This window comes from Calypte anna, chromosome 5A (assembly GCF_003957555.1).
Source record: "Calypte anna isolate BGI_N300 chromosome 5A, bCalAnn1_v1.p, whole genome shotgun sequence".
In the NCBI taxonomy this organism is placed as follows: Eukaryota; Metazoa; Chordata; class Aves; order Apodiformes; family Trochilidae; genus Calypte; species Calypte anna.
This window is the reverse complement of record NC_044251.1, coordinates 2,545,943-2,565,654: the sequence shown is the minus strand read 5'-3', so window position 1 is coordinate 2,565,654 and position 19,712 is coordinate 2,545,943. Positions and strand designations below refer to the sequence as shown.

The window sequence follows — 19,712 nt, the reverse complement described above, 5'->3', positions numbered from 1 at the left end:
CCAAATGCAGAGTTTTTATTAAAAGTTTTTGGAAAAACTGACCACAGAAATGCTTCTTTCTGACATTACAGGAACAGTTTCATTCATGATCCCTGGACAAGACAGGAAACTTACACACTATCACTCAACAGCAACTTATTTAAGTAATCTGAAAATTCATATTGTACCACTCTAAGTTTTAAACACATTCTAGTTTTGCTAAAAAGATGCACGAATAATTACTCTCCAATAGGAAATGACCTGTTGCACAATAAAAAGTGAACTGTAAGACAAGAACTCCAAGAAACAAAATCTAAGTGATACTGTGAATTCCAGGAGTGGGCCCAAAGAGATTATGATCTAATGGAAACAATTTTGCTGTATTAATAACTTAATCCATTTACTTTCTTTTTCTTCCCTCTCCAAACTAGTATCCAGCAGAGAGATTTAAAAGATTGTAATTGCCTGGGAATACTGACAGCATTACTCCTTCACCACAAAAAAGCCACAGTGTTGCTACTACTTACAGTGATAGGGGAACATGACCATCATGCAGTACAGGGACACCTTGGTATGACAGAATGGTATCAAACCCAAATACAGGAATTTGTGTGCTTGGAGATGCTAATTGAAATCTCAGAACAAGCAAGAGCTTCTTTTTTGTTCTTATGCCCCTTTAATACCACTGCCATACCAAAAATCTATTAAAATATTAAGATTCCCAACTGGAACACCCTACTAGTGATGCACATTTGCAGAGCCACATGGAAGACAGAGGGAGATACTTACTACTCTCTGCAATCTTCTACTTCAAAGTGAGCCACTAAATTATGTTTTGGTAACAGTAAGCAAGAAGATAAAACAGGTAAAATATTTCTTTCAAGTAAGATTTGTGTGACACTGACAGAACAATCTAGTTAAGTTTTTAAAATAGACTGAAGTTTTACAACAAAGCACATTCAGCAACAGTTTCCAAATGGCCAGGTTCCTACAGACAACCCCTGCCCCAAAAATATTAGCACTACTGTCACATTTATTAAGCCTTTCAGTAACATGGGCATCAAATACTAAAAATAAAAACATTAAGGCTCTCAGAACACAATATTCCACACTGGGGGATAGCTGTTATTTCCTTACTTGTAGTGGATCAACAGAACAAGAACATTCAGCAGAACCATGCTTACATACTTGAACTTCAATATCCAAATAGGTCTCCTGGATTGTTCTCAAAACAAATATACAGACACCAGGTAGTTTACCTGAGTTTACCATGAGCAGCTAGGCTAGTTGGTATCCTAACTGTGTTTTTAAAGCAATTCCATGACCTAAGAGGAGAACGAAAAACTCACCAGTTCTGTTCCTTCCTTTGCTTGATTAGTTGAATGAGTTCTTTGTCAAGGTATTCTTCTTCAGCCTCTTCTTTCTCTTCCTCTTTCCTGCCATGGGCATCAACATTGTCTTTGTGCAGCTGGCTGGAGATGTGCTTGGCATATGCTGACAAACCCACGAGTGTCACCCTGCACACCCGACACTCGTGGTTGCTGTCCCTAGGAAGAGAGGCAGAGGGTGGACTCTCAACTCTGCCCACAGGCATGGCAGGTTTCTCTGATCTTACTTTGTTTCCTCTGAAGCTGCCCGAGTTCCAGGCAACTAGATTTTTGCTCAGTATACTTAAGTAACTTGAATTCTCTGGCTTGTTCTTTCAAGGTCTAATTATTCTGATGGTCAGCTTTTAAAAGATTTTTTTCCAACAATCAAGAGGTCGAAGACTTGGTAATAGGGCTGCAGTTTACAAGGATGAGGAATTAATTCTTCTTGAATTGTTGTACTCAAAGTCTTTTCAGAGGAAACATAGTGAGCCAGGAGGCAGAGTGGAAGGCTTACAGAGCTAGCAGGAGCTGCTCTGAAGCCCTTCCATGGTGCCAGCTGCACTGGGGAAGCCTGGTGACAGCTTCTACATTTAATCCTTGCCTTGAGCCTTCCCCCAGTAAAATTTAGAAATGGGAGGAGGGAGACCATGGATACAGCCTATCCTGACACAACATAGCCTAAACTGGGACAGCTGAGACTGCTGCCTGGAATCCAAAGACTCCAGAGCACAGCGAATGATGAGAGGGTATCTTCAGTTCACTGTACTTTATTTGGTTCAAGTGTGCATGAGGTCTGCCTTCTACTTTAGAGGACTTATCTTAAAAAATACAGGAATTATTTCAGCTGGAGGAAGTTGACAGCTGTGTCAGACAAATGGTTTTACTCATGTTTCAGGGAATACTGCATTACGGTTACGTTTTTTTTTAACCTTTTTTTTTTTAATTCAGATTTCTAAAAATACCTTATTTGTTCTGGCAGATCCTTTCAATACTGCAGTGTTAAGAAAATGTGTATTTCATTATAAACCTGAACTAGGAAAACACGTTCACCAGTTAAAAAAAAAAAAAAAAAAAATCAGAAAAAATGTAATGAGGGCATAGTTGACTACAAATAGGTCAGCAGACCCAAGTTAGGACTTGCTGCCTGGCTCCACAATGCTGTCTTTAGTTCTGCCATTTAATTCACAAAAGCAGATCTGTATATCCCCATGGCACACTTGAGGTGAAAGTCTCGTAACAGTAGCATTGTAACATCAACACAGAACTCATGACTGGGGCTAAAAAATGGGTTCCACAGAGAAGAAAGACAAACATGAATCCTTGTCTTTTTTCAGAGTAAGTATAAAATAAAATTATAAAAAGATCTGAAGGTTAATCAGAAAATATTAAGCCAACATCTTTATCAGAGTCGCTAATGGAGTGTCAGCTGCTACGCTTTATTTATCCTGGAAATCTGTGGTTTTCCTGCTAACATAGTTGGGATAATTAATCAATTTGAACAGACTAATTCATAATTAATTTAGACTTTATTTAACTATTTTGTATGCTGCAACCTGACTCATTTCAGGTAAACATTTTGATAAATTTCATTTACAAAGTCAGTAGCTTACAAATCTAGTCTGTATTTTCCTGAGGGAGGTGTATTTCATTTTCCCCACTTCATACTCCCTAAAATACTCAAAGCTGAGGTACTATATATTGTACTTTGGGCTATCTCATTAATCCAGTAAAAATAACCAAACCAAGTCAGTAAATTTTGCTAATGCCATAGGATGAATCCTCTCACACTCATGAAGGGCACAGTTATGCCATTGCCATATTTTTAACTTAGGTCATCACACAAGGCAAACTGCAAATAGAAAGTTGGCTTCTTGCTAGAAACACTGCTCTTCTAACAGCACGTTCCACTTAAATCACAAGGACACTTCAACAAGAACTATACCTTAATGGGTACTAATTATGTTTCAGAGAACAGCCCAAATCCTCTGTAAGATCCATGTTTTAGTTCTTTCATAAAACTTTCATCATCCTCTTTTATAGTCTAAATAAAGAAATGCAAAGCCAGTGAGGTAGCAGCTGGCCTAAGGACAAAGAAGTAGTTTCCATCACTCCTAACAAGCAAGTCACTAATTACAAATACTACTAATGACAAATGATAGAAATATTACATACACAACAACTCTTCTAACAACTGACAGCCTGAAACAAGCCTCACATGGGGGGTGGCTAGATTTCTGTGTCCTGCTCTTAATCTACATGAACCTGAAGGAAAAACACAACACTATCTTTTTCTACATGAATAAATGCTTAAGTTAAGATTAATTGGCTAAGAGTTTAGGTAAGTTAAGGGAATTTAGACCTCCTTCAGTTCTTTCCTTTCTGTATCCCTGTTAATATCAGCCAGAACACACTGATCATGCATCTGCATTTCCTCACCATGCAGGAACACTGCACTATCTTAGCTCCTCAACAAGAGGGTCAAAAGCAGTTTGAAATAAACACAACAAAACTATCTCCAGCATTAAAACATCCAAGAACGTTTATTTACTGGAAGTGTACTTCAGCTAGCAGACTCAATGTCCCTCAGACAAGAGGTTATTTCACTTTCAACTAAAAGCAGAACTAAACAAACCCACTAAAGCTCTGTACTTGACATCCAGTTCTCCTTATATATCTGTGCTGGGTTTGGCTGAGACAGAATTAATTTTCTTCATAGTAGCTAGAATAGGGCTGTGGTTTGAATCTGTGCTAGAAAGACATAATAATGCAGAGATATTTTCATTACTGTTGAGCAATGCTCGCACAGTCAAGTCCTCTTCTCCAAACCACCCCCACCAGCAAGTAGGCTGGAGGTGCACAAGAAACTGGAAGGGGTCACAGCTGGGATAACTGAATCAGCTGACCAAAGGGATATTCCACAACATAGGACATCAGAGAATGGCTTGGGTTGGAAGGGACCTGTTCTGGGTTGATGTGGTGTTGGTTTTGGTAGTGGGGGAGAGGTCCCCTGTAAGAAGCTGCTGAAAGCTCTCCCGGCTCCAAAATGACCATTCCCCCCCTCCCTGTCCTCCCCTCTGGCTAATACTGAAGCCATCAGTGACAATAGCCTGCAATTAACATATTCAAGAAGGGGAAATGATCAGCTATAAGACTTCAGAGCAGAGGAGAGATGAGTAGGAGGAGAGAAAAATATCAAGAGGTGAGAGCAACATGAGCAAACAGTGTGCTGTGGCATCAAAGAAAGCCAACAGGATGCTGGGTGCATCAACAAGGGCATCACCAGCAGAGACAAAGAAGTCATCATCCCACTCTGCTCTGTGCTTGTCAGACCACACCTGCAGTATTGTGTTCAACTTTGGTCCCTGCTGTGCAAACCAAAACAGTATCATGAGGAGTAAGACTTCATGAAGAGAAGAGCCTTAAAACTATTATTATTATTATTATTCTATCCCTTGATATTACTAAATTAACTTCAATAGGAGAAAAGTGTGACTCAATGTATGCATTTCCTTCATCTCTTCCCCACATGATTAAAAGTAATTTCTAGTTGGATGTTAAATTTGAAGGTAGTAAGATGCTGATACTATTTATAGTATAGTTAATAGTATTATCCTCACAGAGTTCAGCCACACTCACAAGGCTGTTGCTTGTGCTTCACATTTTCTACTTGGAGTAACTTTTGTTTTAAGAGGCTGTGAGACTCCTAAAAGACTTTTACTAAACATAAACGGGGGTAAGAGGGAGAGATACAGGGGAAGAGAACAGGGCTGCTGCTGTACAGTGAAAAATGAAGTTCATTATTAATTCTGAGTAAAAACATCTTCCATTAATTCTTCTGAAAGAAGTAATGAAGACAGTTAACTCAGTAATAAAAATGTAATGATGATGAAACAAATTTAATTTCCTTTCAATCTTACTGAACTGGAAAACCAAGAATTGTCAGATCACTTGCAAGCCCCTGAAGACACAATATATAATTTCTATAAATTACTGTAGAAATTACTGTTACCTTCAAGAGTCATAAACTAATATAACCCAATAAAACAAACAAAAAGCTAAAGCCAGAAATAAGATGCCAAAACATGTGAAACTTTAACCTGATCTCAGAAATATCATAAGAAAATTCAGAACAGAAATGATCTGCAAGTTAGCTTACCAGGATCCCCAAGACAGCATCTAGTACAGGGGACATTCTGATTTCTAAGCAACCTATTTGCAGCTGTTCAGTGACAGAACAAATCCTTTTCATGCCCAACAGGACAGACACTGAATAGCAGCCCAGGCACATTTTCAGAATGTTCCTAGCTCCAAAGCCCCAGTTTTGTGGGGTTTTCTTTTTAAGTAACTAGCTGAATTCAGGACAAAAAAAAAAGGAAGAAATACAGAATGGCAACAGCAGAAGAAAAACATTTTAAAAAGAAGAGAGTGGGGAAAGTGAGGAATTTATCATTTTTAAGCCCTCCATCTCTACTAAATTCAATTTTTATATGGGGTGAGGAGGGGTGGGAGCCAAAAGAAGAAATAGCTTCCAAAAAGCTGCATTTATACATTTTCCCAATGTCATGTAGAAATAACTTGTTAATCTTGACAACTTCAGGATTAACAAATTAAACCAATCTAATTTCAAGCAGGAAAGATTATTTTCATCTGATACATTTTCACACAACATCTGCTTAAAGACAGGCTGATGATACAGATTCTGAAGACAGAAATTAAATTAACACAAATTAATTTAATATTAAAGAGAAGTAGAAATTAGACAGAGGTTATTTACTAAATTGTACTTCTAGGTAAGCAGCACCTTTTCCCTTAATGTTCTGCAATAAAAGTATTTTTTTATTTTAGTGGGAGAATTTGGAATGTTGGCACCTGTGAGCATGGAACATACATGCTACAGACTTTCTGGAAATCTTAACCTAAAACCATTCTAAGCTGCTGGTTTAGAAAACCTCCAGCAATAATTAATAATTCAATCTTGCACTCCAAACATGAAGTCTTCTGCACCTATACACATGCTTTGCATAGAAAAAGTTAAATAATTATGTTTCTAACTTTCTCTAGTTTTGAAACATTATAAAACAAAACAGTTAAAGAGTTTTAATAGAGTTCAACCTGGCACAACTTCACTACTGTGGCATTAGTATCTATCACAGCACAGATCAGAGTCTTAACTTCACTCACCCACCCTTTAATAGGTTAAAGAGGTGTGGAGCCCTAACAGCTCCTCTCACCTTACACAAAACAAGAATAAAAGCTACATGAGCAAAAAGGTAGCATGAAAACAGAAGAAGTTTACAGTTTTTCTTCTCAGGATATAAAATAGATGGGCCTGACAAAATGGATCTCCCATACCTCTAAAAAGTGAAAGAAAATCACTTCTTAGTCTTTTAGAAGGTGTTTAAAAGAGATTTGCTATTTCCATATAAAGTTAGTGCTGCAAGATTACTAAAAATTAGTCTCTGGATCAAATACTTAAGTGGAAAATACCTGACCTGGCTACCTCAAAACCCATACCTCTGAAAGGACTTTTAAGTGCACTATGGTTATAAACCAATTCCATAATATCAGGGTGATATTTGAACACCCCTTAACTCCCTCCTACTGCTTTCTAAAGACTGCAGATAAACCCAAGGAAACTGGAAGGACAACACAATCCACCCTGGTTAGGTCCCCTAAGCAAACAACTGGACCAAGGTGGCAGAGGACAAGGCAGTCACTTAAGTAGATGCACACCTTATATCCAGGATATCAGTCTTCTCACAGTAATTTTAAAAATCAACAATTGTTTCTACAGCACTGAAATCTTTTACAAAAGATGTTAAAAAAGGAAAATAGCAGTGTCCATAATTCTGCCAAAGGCAAAATTCTAATGCTTCCAAGAAAGCAAGCAGGAAACCCTCAGGACCTTCCATTTTATTTCTCTGCAGCCCACAAAATACAGGAGAGCTTCCTTCCACATTGGTTTTGAGTTTTTGACATTAAAAGAACATATTCATTGCCAGCCTTATCACAAGGCATGCAACAAAGTTGTGCATCAAAATAAATTGTGCAGTTTGGCTTGTATGGGAGACAAGACATGAGTTCTTCCAGAGAGTGACATACAAAATGCAAAGAGGAAGGATGCAAGATTGGTTTCATACCTTCCCTTCAAGTTTTCAAGTTCTCTGTGGTGAAGCATGCTTCTCATGTGCTCTTCCATCTCCTTCAACATAGAGAAAAAAGTACAACTGGTCAAAACAGAAAAAAAGAAATAAATGGTCCATCATATTTGAAAGTCTCACTTTTGAGAACTCTCCTGACATGCAGGAAGGTGCACTCTGCTCCTGCAGGGCTGTAGCAGTTGTCATTTGTGTTTCTATGACCATGAAAGCACAAATAGTCACAGTCTCAGGAAGTCATATGATATTACCTTTCCTAAGGAAGGACACACAAGAGTCATTAGAATTCAACAGAAGGAGAGCAGAATTCCAGGAGAAAGAAAAATAGGAGTGCATATGGCAAAGCTTGTTAGACCACTATTTGAAAATTACTATTGATCATTAATGGTAATTTTCATTAAAGGTCTCATTGATACCACTCTCCACAATCACAGTACTTAAGGCACTGGTTTCCTGTGTAATCTGAGCAGTCTCTCTGTATTTATATTATGACACAGCTGTCATGTCATCATCACATCTTACTATCTTACTCTGCTAGATGCACTTCAGAAACTGAGATGTACACAATGTATACAGTTTATCATTTACAGCAGTTTTGATCTGTGACCTGCACTGCTGTTATAATTAATTACTACTGAAGGAGAGCTCGTGGAAGAGAAAGAATGTTTGTAATTCAGCAAAAGGAAGCAGTTCAGAAGACTCAACCTTCTCTTGGTGTCCTATCTGAAGTGCTTGGAAACATTCAAGGAACAGATACTAATCACTATCCTCTTTAGTCCTTGAAACCCCATCTGCAAAGGGAAAATAATCTTCAACTTTGACGAGCTGTGTGAATCAATACATCAGCATTTGCAAGATACTCATGCACCACATGGCTAAGCAACATCATGAAAGTCCATGAACAGAGTCATAGAATGATTCTGGTTAGAAAAGATCTTTAAGATCATCAAGTCCAACCATTAAGCTAGCACTGCCAAGTCCAACACTAAACCATGTCCTTAAGCACTGCATACACATTCTTTTAAATATCTACAGGGATGGTGATTCCACCACTTCCCTTGGCACTCTTGTTCCAGAGCATGAGAATTCTTTCAGTGAAGAAATTTTCCCTAATATCCAATCTAAACCTCCTCTAGCAAATCTAAGGCTATTTCCTCCTGTTTTATCACTTATTACTTGAGAGAAAAGACCAACACCCACCTTGCTACAACCTCCTTTCAGGTTAATTGTAGATAGTGGTAAGGTCTTCCCCCAGCCTCCTCTTCATCAGACTAAACAATCCCAATTCCCTCATTTTAAACTTAAGCTCTAGACTCTTAACCAGTTGTGTTACTTTCCTTTGGACACACTAAAACACCTCAACATCCTTGTTGTAGTGAGGGTCTCAAAACTGAACACAGTACTCAAGGTGCAGCCTTATCACTGCAGAGTATAGGGGAGCAATCACCTCCCCAGTCCTGCTGGCCACACAATTTCTGATGCAGGCCAGGATGCTGTTTGCTGTCTTGGCCACCTGGGCACACTGCTGGCCCATATTCAACTCCTGTCAACCAGGAGGTGCCCCCAGCTGGGGGCAGCTTTCAAGCCACCTTCCCCCAGGCCTGTAGCTGCACTTGGCTTTGTTGAACCTCACACAAGAAACACTCAGATCCAGTGCAGGCTGTGCATGATATGCAGATACACAACAAACTGACACATGTGGTGCTGTATTAAATCAACATCACATTCTGTGCTCCATAATTCCACATCCTCCCTCAATATGGAAACACAGACCTCCCAAAAGGAATTAAAAAACTGTATCTAACAGTATTCTTAACAGGTGACCACTTAGATCCAAAAGAGTCTGAATGCTTTTCACTTCAGTATCTTTATACAAAAAATAAAAACCACAAAGACCTTAATATTTTAAAAATTCAGAATAAAGCATACAGCACAGCTAATTTCAGGAAAGACCCTCTGAAGAACATGCAAACATATTTGATTTGTGATACACCTGGATCAGCATATTCCTGATAGAGGTAAAAACCTTAATGCTTCACATAATTTTAAAATGGAAGCATTTCCTGCATGCATTTCATATTAGTATCTTCATATTAGTATCTAGTGATAGATCTGGAGAGCAGCCAGGCAGAAAGGGACCTGGGAGTCTGCATCGACAAGAAACTGAACATGAGCCAGCAGTGTGCCAGGTGGCCAAGAAGGCCAATGGCATCCTGGCCTGGATCAGAAACAGCGTCACCAGCAGGTCCAGGGAGGTGATTCTGCCCCTGTACTCAGCACTGGTGAGGCCACACCTCGAGTACTGTGTCCAGTTCTGGGCCCCTCAGTTTAAGAAGGATGTAGAGGTCCTGGAACAGGTCCAAAGGAGGGCAACCAGGCTGGTGAAGGGACTCGAGCACAGGCCCTATGAGGAGAGGCTGAGAGAGCTGGGGCTGTTCAGCCTGAAGAAGAGGAGGCTCAGGGGAGACCTCATTGCTGTCTACAACTCCCTGAAAGGAGGCTGTAGCGAGGTGGGAACTGGACTCTTTTCACAGACGACCTTCAACAAGACAAGAGGACACAGTCTTAAGTCGTGCCAGGGGAGGTTTAGGTTAGATATTAGAAAGAATTTCTTCACGGAGAGGGTGATCAGGCTATGGAATGGACTGCCCGGTGAGGTGGTAGATTCTCCGTCCCTGGAGACATTTAAAAAAAGACTGGATGTGGCACTCAGTGCCATGGTCTAGCAACTGCTCCGGTGGGTCAAGGGTTGGACTAGATGATCTCTGAGGTCCCTTCCAACCTGGCTAATTCTATGATTCTATGATCTGTAAAGCATTATTTACCTTTTTTGAGTTGTACACAATGTGACACAATAGGCATTTTCGTTCTCGAACCATTCTTATTACTCTGGACAGATCTTACCCCATACCTGAAAAAAAAAAATAATTTTAGAAACCAATATTCAGTATTACTTTTTTTTTTCATTAGTCTGTTTTAGCAAGGCAAGTAAAAGTAGGTTACTACTCATGAAAACACCTGTATTGATTCTTTAAGAGAATATATAACTCCTGTGCATAGTCAATTCTTAAAAAAAATGTCATTTTAGACAGTCATCTAAACAAGTATAACAAAAAGCAGCTTTCCCTTTCTTTCATTTTGTTCCTTGTCCTCCAAGACATGGCACTCATTCTACAAGCAAACAGAGACCTGTAGGAATTCTCTCAACCACTCAAATCAGATTAAGAAAGCACTGTTCAACTAGGATGAGGAGAGGGAAAGAAGGAATTGGGAAAACCATGCAGTGCAAACTCAGATCTTTATTTTGGTCCACAGGGCAGCTCAAGAAAGGTACTGGAAGTCCCTAGGAGAATTAAAAAGAAGCCAACCAGTCTTCAAGGTTTATCAACCCATTTAATTTGCCATAAAATAAAACCTAAAGTGATTTAATTCAGTATTTTTTCTCATTGAACTCCATAAGCACTATACATAAGCATGTACCAACCTACTCACTTTAAGCAACATATTAAGATACACCCACTAACACCCTGCTGTACATAGAGCACCTTGTGTATTTGAATGATTAACAAAAGCTATTGATTTTCAGTCAATATTCCCCTAAATATATAAACATTGCATGATAATGTTATTTAACATTTTCACTACTTTAGACTTGCATATATGCAAATGAAAGCAGCAGCAGGTCAAATAAATGCTGTACCTATTTTATCATAATGTTTAATTCATTCTAAATCAGAGATATGTGACTGTCTTGGTTATATTATGAGTAAAGTTATGTCTACATAAGTGAAATGGTACAATCTTTACTCTTTCTCTTTTAAGAGACTAAAACACCAATGGTTAAGCATTCAAGTAATTTTTTTTCAACTTGGCAGAAGCAGCTCCTCACCCTTAAATGGATAGAAATCTATCTTTTTACTACAAGCCATTTTTTTTTATCTCCACACAGATGAATCCTTCCAAGCTTTGCTATCTTCTATTAGTCAACTTTAGAGCTAACTCAGCTCATACCACCAAATTTAACCTACACAAACCTTTCTCAACAGCAAATCTCCACTGCTTACCCTGTGAAGTTAATTCTAATTATTTACCACCAACCTCTGTATCAGGGGCATCCAATCCTCCAAATCTGGTATTAACCAGAACTTGTGAGAAAAGGGAAAGAACTGCATTTTTTACCAAATCCAGTTTAATCAGCTTTCTATCTAGAGTTGAAGAAGCTCTGACATCCAGTGGTACAACCTAACTTTAAACAAACAGAAAAAATAAGTAAAATCCACTATCATTTTTAAAATGTGGTTATTTGAAAAACAACTCTCTTGCTCCAGACATGCATGTCAACTTACAGTTAATATATGCACCAGCACCTAAACAACTTAAGGGGAAGAAACAGAGTTCAAGTAGCCCTTTTTACCTCTAGGTAACAGAGAAAGCAGCTTCCTCCCTAAAATAAATTTTAAAAATCTACATCATCATACCAAAACTTACACACATGAAAGACAACAGAAGATTTAATTATCTTTTTATGTTCCCTAATCCACACTCCTAGGATGCCATTCTTAATCTCACTGAAATAGCTGACAGTGTTAAAATATGCATCCTCTAGCTTTATCACATATAAATACATGTACCAGAGGTGTGCATGCAGAGGCACCTGCCTTCATCACAGATCTGTAGACAAAAATACCAAATTTTGGAACACATTGTTTTAAAACCAGATATAAAGAGTATAACCTATTTTTAGATGTATTTCAGCTGAGCCGTAAGTGAAGGAAAGCTTAAGTTAATATGAACAGAGAGAGAAAATGAAGTATTTCAGCCTTATGATTTTCCAGTAAGTTATTAGGTGAGTATAGGAGCACATCAATATTATGTTTATATGCAGATATGTGCAGCTGCAACAAATCTAGAATTATTTTTGACTATAGAGAAGTAACAAAGGTTTGGATGCCTATCCAAATATAGCTGTTTTAATGAGATTAATATGAAGTTACTCCTGAAAAGCAAGGGTGCTAATCCTTCCTCCAACTGCAGATACTTCCTTTTGCATTAAAGCATTCTGTACTCCCTCAGTGTTCTTCACTGGCAATACTTTGTAGTTAAGCAGAGTAACACATCCTCCATGTGCTCAGGAACTTGTTAAGACTCCTCAAGTATTTAAACAATTCATTTTGCACATGCAAGAGCAGCATGGGACTCAAACCAGGAAAAGCAGGCCAGTAAAGCATGGTGACTTAGCCACCAGCTACCAGCCACCAGCTAGCAAGTAATATTAAAGTAATATTAAAAAACTTTCACAGGTAGAGCTAACAATACAACTATTTTGGCTGATACAGTAACTACACACGATTACAGAAGAGTTTCAGGCTAACTGCCCAATCAACTGGGCATTACTTGTGGCAGACTACTAAAAATACTGATGGAATTCAACTGCTATTGGATGTCACTATGAAAAGTGAAACTTTCACCTCCACAGAGAGAAGCCCTTAGAATCAAGGACTCAGAAGAGATTCAGTAGATGCTACAGGGACCAGGAGAAGGCCACTGTTCTATTTCCAGATCACCTTTTGATTTACTCTCTGGAGATAAACCACCTCCCTTCCTTAGCTTTCTCCAAAATCCTGCTGTAAAACCCGTGGCTCACTTTAATGAAGTATTTAAATTTCACTGCAAAAGAGCTTTCATTAAAAACATTAAAAAGTCAAGTCATTCCCACACTCAGGATGCAAGAGTGACAAGAACCAGAGAGCTTTTGAGTTAGGCAGTCAGTGAGGGCATTTCATCTCATCATACACTGGTCTGTTCAGTCATAAAACTTTCACACACTTTCAGAAACACAGCTTTACATACATACATGTAGGCATACTTCAATTCATAATAAAAATTCTTAATAACAAATAAAAACACTCAAATTTAAGTGTGTGCTTTTGAAATTATCAGCTTGTGGCAGAGCATAAGAAATTACTTCTTATGGAATGGTAATAGGAAAATCAGCTATTCTAAAAAAAAAAAAAAAGCAAACTGCAAGCAAAGAAAGCTTTCCCAAAAAGACCCCACTACCGTGTAAGAGAAAAACCCATGTCAACACTGTAAAGCTTTCAAAACACATGAAATGTTTTGATGAAATCCTAAGAAGGAATGTTACTGTGCAGTGGGTTATCTTTTTGTTTGCTTTAGAGGGAAGGGATGCATTCTCCAACTACTGGATGTAAGTGCAACTTGCCCATAGCCTGCACCTGCCCAGAGTTTACCTTAAGTGAGTTAGAGATTTTGGGAAACACTTCTCACAAGTAAAAATAGTCTACAAAGAAAGTCAAGCATTAGACTGCTTCCTGCTACAACATCCACTTGTCCAGTTATTCAATCTCACCGGATAACATACATTAAAAATGTATGTCAAGGGTAAATCTGCTACACATCAGTGGCTAAACACTCTGACTATATAAAGCCACAAGTCCCATGCAGTGGGGCAGGCAGCCCAGCATTCCAGATGCCCAGAAATCCTCAGGAGGCCTCAAAGAGATGAGCAATGTGCCCTGTCTGAACACTGCCTGTCCCAATGGACAGCAGTGGAAATTCTGCACTTGACAAGACCAGAAGTCTGGAAGTTCAGAATGCTCTGGAGTAATATGCTCCTCACAGCTATGTCATTCCTTCAGTGACTTCTCTCCTGCAGCAAAAAATTGCATATGTCCTAGCTGAGCTGTAGCACAGTAATACAGCTGTTACAGATGTGGGACAGACAACTTGCCACAAAGTGCATTTGTGAAAGCTGCAGTTGGTTGATGGAAGGAAACAGTGGGCACTGGGTGATTTTGAAAAGCATCTTGCTCAGAATAATTAGGAATGAAAAGCACAGGAACAACCACAGCCAGGCTCGACCATCTGTAGTTTAATTATCAGCACAACTTATTCTGCCTGGAGAACCTCACACAAGTCTTAGAAAGCTGTACCCAACCACCTGTGGTGATAAATGAATGCTACAAAGAAGCAATGATTGCTAATCTAACCAAATAATGATTTACTAAAGCCCAGTAATAGGTATTTTCTTAAGGAAAAATTTTATGGTTATAAAACCATTTCCTTCCATTGCACACTGCTCCAAACAGCGAAGTCCAGTACTGCTGTGAGGATGCTGTACAAACCCAATTCACCATAACAAGAAAAGAGATCTATGCTCGAATTTCATCACTTCAAGCAGAATTTAAGTGGAATAAAGCATGAACATTCAAAGCCTCTCATTCCTTCCCAGATTCACTGCCCTTGAGGCATCTGACTTCACATCCCCTTGCTAGACCGTAACTTTTGCCAATTATCTTGATGTTACTTCTGGGCACATGTAGAGACACTTTAACCTTCCCTCTGAGATGCTGATCTGTTCAACCTCATCCAATCAACCAACAGAAAGTTAAAGACTTATTAAAGTCATGACTGTCAGCATTATTCTCCTCTAGCACACTATCATGCCCTGTACAAACTGCTTTGTAGCCAGAGGGGTATTGTTTTCTCTTTTGTTGTTTTCTGTGGCAAAGGAGGTAACTGGATTACAACCCAGTAGTTAGAAGACTTTTACCAGAAGTGAGACTTTCCAAAGTAAACTCCTTCCTGCCTTCCAAGATTTAACTTCATCCTCACAAGGGGCTGAGGTTACTCTGTACCCCTCCCTCAGCACCACTACTCACAAATGTTCAAACTGGGCAGCCCCAGTTCAGCCCAAACAGTTCAACTGTTTTGACTCTGAGCCAGAAGCCAGGAGTTATTTCACAGATCAAAGTTCCTTAAGTTCTTGTTCAAAGCAATAGACTCCACTAACTACCCTGGGAAACACCTAGAAGAAACTGTTTGCATCCTATCCCATGAGTACATCTGGCTTTTTACAATACACAGGGAAGTTATACTGGAGATAAGGAGACTGCAGAAAAATATCTTAGATCAGTGCAGGTTCAGGAACACCTGTCATGAACACAAAGTTTTCACCAATGTCTATTTATATTTCAAGTAAACCTAACTCTAGAATACAACCTAGAATAATATACACACCTTAAATCATAGTCAAACTGCATCTTTCCAATTCCCTATATATATGAAATGCTTATCATTTCCTACTATCCAAACTAAGTTGTTTTTCTTTGTTGTAAACTGAGATGATAACTCCTTCCTAGTGAAAAAAATGCTTTATTGCTATATTACTTGCAATAGCTTTTTTACACACAAGAAGTACACACCTCAAACATAATTAATAATGATTAAGACAGTCTTACTATGAAGGAAAACTGATCCACAAGATGTGGGGCAAATAACTTATTTAGATATTTCTCTGAAGTATCAAAGTATTTTTGATTCTGTGAATCAAAAACTTCACAACAGCTTATTCTGATAACTCTGTGTCACTTTATAAAAGGCCTTCAACAAACAGACATCTATAGGAATGATAGAAACACCTGCCACTTGATTTTACACAAGTCTGTAACATTGAAAAGTACTGGTTGGTGGTGGTTTGGGTTTTGTTTGTTTGTGAGTTTATTCCCCTTTCTTTCCTGGGGAATTTCAGCTTACACTACTGCTCACAGATAGACATATTCTGTCTCTTTCACAGATTAGAAGTTAAGAACAGGGACTCAGAGCCCAAATCAAACCAGACAACTCTCTACATCCCACCTGTTGTAGCTCCCCAGAAGCACATACCTGGCCTTGGCAAAATGGCTCTGGCTCCCAAAGAAAAAAACTGCATAGACACAAGCTGAACAGGAGCCAGCAGTGTGCCCAGGTGGCCAAGAAGGCCAATGGCATCCTGGCCTGTATCCGGAACGGTGTCGCCAGAAGGTCCAAGGAAGTGATTCTGCCCCTATGCTCAGCCCTGGTGAGGCCACACCTCGAGTACTGTGTCCAGTTCTGGGCCCCCCAGTTCAGGAAGGATATCAAGGTCCTGGAGCAGGTCCAAAGGAGGCAACCAGGCTGGTGAAGGGACTCGAGCACAGACCCTATGAGGAGAGGCTGAGGGAGCTGGGGGTGTTCAGCCTGGAGAAGAGGAGGCTCAGGGGAGACCTCATTGCTCTCTACAACTCCCTGAAAGGAGGTTGGAGCCAGGGGGGGGTTGGTCTCTTTTCCCAGGCAGCTCTCAGCAAGACAAGAGGGCAGGGTCTCAAGTTGTGCCAGGGGAGGTTTAGGTTGGAGATTAGAAAGAATTTCTTTATGGAGAGGGTGATCAGACATTGGAATGGGCTGCCCAGGGAAGTAGTGGATTCTCCGTCTCTGGAGCTATTTCAAAAGAGACTGGATGTGGCACTCAGTGCCATGGTCTAGCAACCGCAATGGTGGTTCAAGGGTTGGACTCGATGATCTCTGAGGTCCCTTCCAACCCAGCCAATTCTATGATTCTATGATTCTATGTAGGAGAGCAGTCAGTCAGTCCTTGGGCTCTTTTTATTTATAGAGTCACTACAGAGTATAAAAAACCACTGGAGAGTGATTTGAGGCACTCAAACTGAGGCTGTCAAGTCATTCTTTAATATACAGAGTTTTGGTGCCAAGTAAATTCAATTTAAGGATCCAAAACATTATGACAGCCATCACTAATCACCAGGCAATAGAAATAGAAGTCTGTCTGAATTCTTACATCTCTGTACTGCAGTTTGTCCCAGGACTGAATATTAGCAGCTTCAGCAACTTAGGACTAAACTGGAAAATATTCTAGGACTGGAAGAGACTTACACTACAAATATGAAAAACATTTTCCTAAAAACTAATTAGTTATTTGTAATGCACAGTATCCTCTTATTTTCCTACAATCAGCTTTAACCAAGTAACATCTCAAATCTTCTGACACCATCTGGTGGCAGAGTTCACAGATGAATGGTTACCAGATGTTAAAAATAACTGATTCCAGATATCTTACAAACTGTGTCTTTACAAGAAGAAAAAAAAATCAATGGGATAATATCTTAATTTTACCTAGGTACGTATTTATAGGATAGTGATTGCTGGTTTCTTTCTAATGGCTATCACAGTTCTGCATAAATTAACATGCATTTAGTTCACATCTCTTCCAGTGTGTGGCATTTTTGAACTAAAAGTTGCCTGAAGTTTGGTCACAGTGATCAGACTGACCCAGGGCCAGGCAAGACTAAAAAAAAGTAATACAGGTGTCTGTCACAACAGAGACTGCAGAATAGGAATCCATTTGCCAAGATTAGGAGCTACATACTCAGCCCTGGTGAGGCCACACCTCGAGTCCTGTGTCCAGTTCTGGGCCCCCCAGTTCAGGAAGGATATCGAGGTCCTGGAGCAGGTCCAAAGGAGGCAACCAGGCTGGTGAAGGGACTCGAGCACAGACCCTATGAGGAGAGGCTGAGGGAGCTGGGGGTGTTCAGCCTAAAGAAGAGGAGGCTCAGGGGAGACCTCATCACTCTCTACAACTCCCTGAAAGGAGGTTGGAGCCAGGGGGGGGTTGGGCTCTTTTCCCAGGCAACTCTCAGCAAGACAAGAGGGCAGGGTCTTAAATTGTGCCAGGGGAGGTTTAGGTTGGAGATTAGAAAGAATTTCTTTACAGAAAGAGTGATCAGGCATTGGAATGGGCTGCCCAGGGAAGTAGTGGATTCTCCGTGTCTGGAGATATTTCAAAAGAGCCTGGATGTGGCACTCAGTGCCATGGGCTGGGAACTGCAGCGGGAGTGGATCAAGGGTTGGACTCGATGATCTCTGAGGTCCCTTCCAACCCAGCCAATTCTATGATTCTATGATTATACTGGCCCTTAGAACCTGCAATATGCATCCCAAATATTGTGGTCCTCCTAAGGAGATACTTTGAAACTTCAGCAAAACTATTAACCAAATTTTTTGAAGGCTTGTGGGTTTTCTTTAGGCTAGGATCTATCAGTTCTGCAAAAGAGTCAGTTAGATTAACATTGTCATTGAACATTTACTGGAACAAGTAACAAATAACAGAAACATCCAGGAAAAATAGAGAAAAACAGCTCTGGGAACTCATGCTGAAAACAAAGCCCACCAAACCTCAATCCTTTTCTACTTCAGGTCAAAGCCTGGAACTGATTTTGTTCTACAAATGCAGGAAGATGTTTAAAGCTGCACTTCAGAAGGTGTAGGAATGAAGGTGAAAGTAAAATGTCTTACTTACATTGTTACCAGACCACTACCAATAAAGTATATTAAACTGTAAATTTTAATCACCCACACCACTTCCACCATAAAACTTTGATAACTCTTGATAAACTCTTCCAAGTTGAAGTTCATAAGCAACCCCGAGCAGCTCCTAATATAAGTTTGCATGTGAGTTACCTGCTTACAGTGATGAATGACTACTTTCAGATACCTTAAAATTTCACTGTACTATTAAGACTTGTTTCACACTTCTACCCGTGTGAAACACACTCCTTTTAGGTTACGAGGCATTTATCACCACATCCATCCTTTCACTACAACGCATTCTTAGCTTTTATGAAGAAAAGTGAGTGAGCAGCTTTAATTCCCCTGGGAACACTCCTGGAAGGTATGGAGACAGCACGGTAGCTGAGCAGAGAACATCCTCTAACAAAGCTTGTGTTTAAGGGGAGGACAAAGTTCACACCACCGCAGCAACAAGGGATGCTCACAAAACAAAGCAAAACACATGCTCGCCCCAAGGCGGGATGATAGCTGCATAAACCCCTCCAGACCAGACCAGCCCGGGCCGGGCCTTCCTTGCCTCCCCTCCCCTCCACTTCGCCAGAACCGAACCAACCCCCCTCACCACCCTGGAGCCACCACACAGCTCCCTCAGCTCCCCCCCACACAGCTCCGGTACTCACACACCGCACCCCTCGCCAGGGCAGGGGCCTGGAAACCCATCCCTTTCCCAGGACCCAGTAGACCGGGCCGCTGCCGCTGCCGCCGCCTGCCCCGGGCCCACCGCCCGCACGGAACCAGCACCAGCACCGGACCGGGCCCACCCCACAGAGACCCGCGGCGAGCGGCGGGGCGGGGCAAGCGCCGAGCGCAGCCAATGGGCAGGCAGGACGAGCGGCCGCGCTGCACGCCGGGAGAACGCGTCAGGGCTCCGCGGTGCCTGCCGGGAAATGTAGTCCTGGTGGCGGGAAGAGCATCATGAGGCGGGCAGCAGCGCTTGGTGTCAGTCGGGGCTGCTCACCAATCGATAACGCTGATAAACGTTGTTATTACACGTAAATGTAGGGCTATAAACACACACAGC

General features: G+C 40.5%; 1 protein-coding gene across 2 annotated transcripts in view; it reads right to left on the bottom strand.

The window, feature by feature from the left end:
• ZNF106 (zinc finger protein 106) overlaps window positions 1–19,469 on the bottom strand; it is a 47,657-nt gene extending 28,188 nt beyond the window's left edge. Inside the window, exons 1-4 of one of the 2 annotated variants that reach the window (XM_030452583.1) lie at window positions 19,312–19,469; window positions 10,333–10,418; window positions 7,490–7,551; window positions 1,329–1,526 (exon numbers count right to left, since the gene is read on the bottom strand). In XM_030452583.1, coding sequence (XP_030308443.1) covers window positions 1,329–1,526; window positions 7,490–7,551; window positions 10,333–10,386 — 314 coding nt within the window. In that variant the 5' untranslated portion in view covers window positions 10,387–10,418; window positions 19,312–19,469. Of the gene's footprint in view, window positions 1–1,328; window positions 1,527–7,489; window positions 7,577–10,332; window positions 10,419–19,311 lie in introns of those variants that run through there. The other variant, XM_030452584.1, reaches the window with a different exon arrangement.
• Window positions 19,470–19,712: the final 243 nt, after the last annotated feature.